This window comes from Tupaia chinensis, unplaced genomic scaffold (genome assembly GCF_000334495.1).
Source record: "Tupaia chinensis unplaced genomic scaffold, TupChi_1.0 Scaffold000515_1, whole genome shotgun sequence".
Classification (NCBI taxonomy): Eukaryota; Metazoa; Chordata; class Mammalia; order Scandentia; family Tupaiidae; genus Tupaia; species Tupaia belangeri.
In genome coordinates, this window is record NW_006160028.1 from 7,821,655 (window position 1) to 7,828,028 (window position 6,374).

Below are 6,374 nucleotides of genomic sequence, written 5' to 3' on the forward strand. Positions count from 1 at the left end.
GGGAAACCACTAAACAGGACATCCAGGTATTCTAAAAGGCCAGGAAGGACAGGTGCTCCTTGCCCCATAATTCTTGGTGGTTTTCCCAACAAAACAATCATTTTCTTAGCCTGGTACCCTCAGTACCCATCTGTACCCTCAGAGTCTCCTCAGTCCCTCTCTCCATCTGAACCCTTAACTACTTACCTTACTCAACCTCCAACTCCTGCCAGACTCTGCTCTGCAGAGCATATTTTGTATGTTTCCTACCCTGTTCTTTTTGTCTCTCTGTCTTACTCTCTTGTTAGTAACTTTAACAAAAACATTATTAGGTTATTATTGTTAATGTTATATTAACAACATAGAGTGCATGAGAGAGAGGGGGGGGGGGGTGAGAATGCAAGCCGCCAGGTCCAGAACTTGAACTACAATTGGCCATGTTGGAGTCGACCGCTGTTAACTACCATGCCACCTGCTGGCTCCAAGATTTTTCTTTTTCTTTTTTTTTTTTTTTGAGAGAGATTTTTGCTATAGGGCATATGTACTTTCCAGAGAGTTAGAAAGTGAGAAATAACCCCCCCCTGGAGGAATGGCCACACTGCAGTCCTTTCTCCTCAAGTCACTTATCAGGAGTTTGGGCACCCACGTACACGTTCGTGGCCTGAGTTTTAAGCCACCAGGTCTAGAACTCGCAACTGTGTGGGAGTCCAGCAGCGAACCATAATGCCATCTGCTGGTTCCATTTTTTTTAATTACATACAATTATATTACCCTAAGGTAATTACTATTTAATATGTTAGTGTATTTTCTTCTTTTTCTGAGTTTGTTTTAATTCTTAGAAATTAAAGAAATAAAGAAAAATACAAAAAAGAAAATAGCAATCCTATATATTTCTGTAGTCCAGAACTTACTACTATTAATATATTAACTTTTTTTTTTTTTGGAGAGGTTTTTGGTATAGGGTGTGTGTGCTCGCCAGAAAGACAGAGACAGACAGGAAGATAGAAATCACCACCCCCCCAGGGGGGCTGGCCACTCAGTAATCTCTTCTCCATTCTCCTCTTGGGATCTTGGGCACACAGGCACATGTGTCTGGCGTGAGTTTAAGCCACTGGGTCCAGGACTTGAACTGCAGTCAAGTACATGGGAGTCCAGCGACATAGCCATTACACCAACTGCTGGTCTCAGTATATTAACATTTTTGTTTTCAGACTTTTCCCACCCTTGGGGGCTAGTATACTTACCCATCTGCCTCAGAAAGACAGAGAAAGGGAAAAGGAGAAGGCACCCCCTTATGGGGAGTGGTCAAGCAGCAATTCCTTTATTTTTTAATTTATTTTTTTTTTGAGAGATTTTCGCTATAGGGCGTGTGCACTTGCCAGCCAGACAGAAACATAGAGACAGAAAGCGAGAAATCACCCCCAGGGGGGATGGTCACACCACAATTCCTTCTCCATTCTCCTCTGGGTATCTTGGGCATGCATGCACACGCGCCCAGTTTGAGTTTTAAGCCACTGGGTCTGGGACGCGAACCACGGTCGACTACGTGGGAGTCCAGCAGCATAGCCATTATACCAACTGCTGGTTCCCAAGCGGCAATTCCTTTAACACCTCCCTCTCACTTCAGGATTTTGTGTACTTACACATGTTGACCCATTGTGTTTCTAACTCAAACTGTATGATCCGCTGTGTGGGAACTAATTGCCTTGACCACCGACCACCGGCTATGGAGCTGTCCCTTTTTTTTTTAGACGTTTTAATGAATATTCACTGTTAAATTAGAGTAAACTGTGAATTAAGGCCTGGGTATTCAGGACGTATTCCAGACATACTTTTTTTTTTTTTCTTTTTTTGGAGAGGTTTTTGCTATAGGGCGCATGTACTCGCTGGAAAGACAGAGCGAGACAGAGAGACAGAAAACGGGAAATCACCCCCAGGTGGAATGACCACGCCGCAATGCCTTCTCCATTCTCCTCTTGGGATCTTGGGCACGCACACACACGCCCCCAGCATGAGTTTAAGCCACTGGGTCTGGGACTCGAACCACAGTTGACTACATGAAAGTTCAGTGACATAGCCATTTTGCTAATTGCTGGTCCGTATATTTCTTTAGCAGTAGAGATTGGTAAGAGAATAGAGGAAGCTCAACTGAGCTGCTTGTAGTATTTTAAATAACTCGGGTTCTGTTTTCTGAGATGTGGTTAAATATTCTGAATTAGTGTTAATGGTCCATATGGGAAGGTTCCTGTAATTTGCCCAATTTACTGTATAATCCAAGACTTGACTTTCATCAAAGAAACTCTGATTCAACTTTACCCATTTTGCTTTTTTTAAAAAAACTTTATTTATCTTAATTTGACCAGGGAGAGACAGGGCGAGAAAGAGACAAAGAGAGACAAAGAGAGGGAAAGTGAGAAAGCAAGCCCCACCAGGTTCGGGACTTGAGCTGTAGTCGGCCATGTGGGAGTCCAGTGCCCCTAACTACCATGCCACCTGCTGGCCCTCCAATTTCACTTTAAAAAAAAAAAAAAGTTTCCCAGTATTCCCTGGGGCAAGCAGCTGAATTGCCCTGGATCACCTCACTATATTTCAAAATCTTGTTTTTGTTTTCTTTTCTACCTTACTGAATGCCTTATAGTTTTCTGAGATCTCATCTATCATACCTTTGCATAGAATGGAGACCATATTGACCTGGTAAATTATTTTTTTTTGGAGAGGTTTTTGCTATAGGGCGTGGGCGCTTGCTAGAAAGACGGAGAGAGACAGAGAGACAGAAAGCAAGAAATCACCCCCCAGGGGGGATGGCCACACTGCCGTCCTTTCTCCTCCATTCTCCTCTGGGGATCTCGGGCATGCACGCACATGCTCCCAGCGTGAGTTTAAGCCACTAGGTCCAGGACTCAAACGGCTGTCGACTACATGGGAGTTCAGTGACATAGCCATTACGCTAACTGCCAGTCCCCGACCTGGTAAACTCTCAACTTGTCCTTCAAGACTCAGCTCCTTTATTGATCACATCCTCAAGGAAGTCTTTTCCAGTCATCTCTCCTCTCTGCCCAGGCAACAGGAGGAGCCCTGAATTCCATGCTCCCGATAAACCTTATATATGCCATTGCTTAATATTTATTGCATTTTCATTTATCTTTCTGTCTTTGAGTTATTTACTATTAGGAGTTCTTTAAGGCAAGAAGAATGTCTTTTTATCTCTGAATTTGGAGGGTCTAGCTCATTACCTGACTCAGAATAGGGGAAAAAGGAAGGACGCTAAGGTTTGCTGAGAGACCAATATAAATCAACACTATTATAGATGCTTTATATGTTACTATATCTTATCTCATCTAACCTGACAATACCCCTAGGAGGTAGGTAATTCTATCTTCATTTAACAGGTGAATGAAACTTAAACTGAAAAGTAATTAATGGTAAGTGTTCATTTAAAATGTTTCTGTATTTTTGGAGAGGTTTTTGCTATAGGGCGCATGCACTCGCCAGAAAGAGAGAGAGAGACAGAGAGACAGAAAGTGAGAAATCACCTCCCGGGGGGATGGCCACACCACACAATCTCTTCTCCTCCATTCTCACCTTGGGATCTTGGGCACGCATACACATGCACCCAGTGCGAGTTCAAGCCACCAGGTCCGGGACTCGAACTGCAGTCGACCACATGGGAGTCCAGTGACATAGCAATTACGACATTTGCCGGTCCCTTAAGATGTTTCTTTAGGTCTCTCTAACTCTCAAACTTTCCATCATACTCATTAAGTACTTGTGGATGGAATGCCTGTGTCCATTTTTGGGCAGATTTGCCTTCAATAAATAATTTTAGTACACATTTGCTTGTAGGTAACGTTCTTATTTTTCCTTTCTAGAAATGGGGTTTGACCGATATAAAATGGTGGTGCAAGTAGTGATTGGAGAACAAAGAGGTGAAGGAGTATTGTGAGTAGTTCATTTTTCCTTGTTTTTATTCATCTGTTTTTTCTGAAGTATTTGTCCTCTTGACAATTCAGATAGATTGTGTCTGTGTAAGAGTGAGTGGAAAGGACAGTCACAGAATGCAGCTGTGAATTGGAGAGACCATGATATTGAACAGTAGAGTTGACAGTCTGGGTGAGCTCCAAGGAGTGACTCATTTTCATAGCATTTATGGGCTAAGTCTTTTAGGGATTATGTGTATGCTTCCGTAGATGTGTTAGGGTTCTTTGGAGAGACAGAACCAGTAAGGTATCTATGTCGATATGTAGAGGGGATTTCTTAGGAGAATTGGCTCACGTGATGGGATGGTTCTGTCCACATTAAGGGTAGATCATCCCCACCTAGTTCATGCAGATTGACATGTTAATCTCCTCTGGAAACACTCTCACAGGCATACCCAGAGTAGTGCTTTACCAGGTTTCAAGGTATTCTTTCTTTTTTTTTTTTTATTGTAGCAGTTTTTAATAAGAACGGTATATAAGATTATTTCACTCTTGCATCTTCTGGATTGTTTCTTCCTTATATTTGCCCTTTTCCTTTCCTACTTGGCGAGACTTGGCTTTCTGTCCAAGGATCTTTTTGTGGTCTTTGTCCAGCTTTAGTCTAGTGATAACCGCCGTGCTGGGGTGAATCCCCACATGGACTGTTGTGCCATTAGCCTTTTCCTGCTACATCCGCTCAATATAGATGACATATTTCTTCCTGTAAACTTGGATCACTTTGCCAATTTGCTGACCTTTATAGTGTCTTTGCACAACCTGAACTTCATTATCCTTTCAGATGGGCATAGATCACATGTTATACTTCTACCTCAGCTCTTTGGAAAGTGGGGAAGACATTATCTTCCTTTGGATGTGGAAAGGTGCATTGAAATGCCTTTTATGGTTCTTGCTTCGGTCAAAAGTCACGAAAGGATTGGGAACCAGCAGTTAGCGTAATGGCTATGTCGCTGGACTCCCACGTAGTTGACTGCGGTTCGTGTCCTGGACCCGGTGGCTTAAAACTCATGCCGGGCATGTTTGCGTGCGTGCCCAAGATCCTGAGAGGAGAATGGAGGAGAAGGGATTGCAATTGCGGTGTGGCCATCCCCCCTGGGGGGTGATTTCTCGCTTTCTGTCTCTCTGTCTCTCTCTGTCTGTCTGGCGAGCACACGCGCCCTATAGGGAAAAACCTCTCAAAGAAAAAAGTCATGAAAGGATTGAACTTCATTTTGGCCGTTGCCACTCCGGTGATGGCCGCAAAAGAGCTCAAGGTATTCTTAAGCCACTCAAGTTAATATCCCAAATGAGCCACCACAATAGATAATATGGGATTATGTAAATATTCTTTCTCTCATATTCCTTATTGCCCAGTTTTTGGCTCTATCACTCTCCTAAATTAATTTCTTTAAAATTATACAAGATCTCTTTATTAGCAACTCTAAATTCTTTTTTGGCTCTTGTTCTTGGTGTTGGCTTCTGTTTCTTAAAATTCACTCTAGCGTTTCGGCCCTGGTGTCAGTTATCTAACTTGTCCTTCTGACTGCTTATTCTTTTTCCTTTTCTGGCTCCTCTTTCTCCCTGAATCTTTAACTGTGAGCTTTCTTTAAGGCTCAATTTTTGTTCTGGTCTTCTTGGTGCTTTTTCAGTGAGCTCATTCATTCTCATGAACTCAAACTATCATTCTGGTATTGGGGAATTCAAAATCTGTCTTTCTTGTCTTTTCCTATGGCCAAGTGTTAATCCTCCATCTCCCTTTGTAAACAGTGCTGAGTATAATATTTTGTAGAAAAATACTAAAATATTTATTGAATGCATTAAAATAATTTGTAGATTTCATCAGTGAGAATTTTCACTATTGAATGTTAGATCTAGAAGGTACTGTAGATATTTTTTGGTGTTCATTTGCCTTATTCTGTAGATGACTCTTCCGAAGTTTACCTTGATTTGGCCCGAATTACGTATCTCAAAGGTCTCAGGGATTTTAATATTTCCCAGTTTTTCTTTCTGTCCCCCCCTTTGTTTTTTTGGTATATATGTGTCTTATTGACAAAGGGAATCTCTCAAATGCTGAGATACAGAAAAAGACTAAGACAGCTAGAGGCTAGACAATAAAGTCATCACACTAGGGCTGTCAAGTCTGAGAACTCTCGGAGCTGTCAATAAATTGGACATAATCTCATGGTAGAAACAACAAGCATTTGTCTTTGTGCTTCTTTAAATTGTATTTTAAGTTTTTTCAAAACAAGATCCTAAAAACATCCAGTTTCAAGTCTGCCCCAGGCTTGGTCCACTCCTACAGGAGTCTTGGGGAACCTCGTGCAAGTTTGGGTTATCCGTTCACCAACATTAAAGCCCAGGATAGATGTGACAAAGCAGGGCTCCCTCCTCCGTGCCACATGCTGACTGTCAGAGAAGGCAGCAGCCAATGGGGCAAATGCT

The 6,374-nt window shown here is 42.3% G+C and overlaps 1 protein-coding gene across 1 annotated transcript in view; it reads left to right on the forward strand.

The window, feature by feature from the left end:
• Positions 1 to 6,374, forward strand: part of DYNLT2B (dynein light chain Tctex-type 2B) — a 20,482-nt gene that overhangs the window by 1,946 nt on the left and 12,162 nt on the right. Inside the window, exon 3 of the mRNA XM_006156783.3 lies at positions 3,849 to 3,918. Coding sequence (XP_006156845.1) covers positions 3,849 to 3,918 — 70 coding nt within the window. The remainder of the gene's footprint in view (positions 1 to 3,848; positions 3,919 to 6,374) is intronic.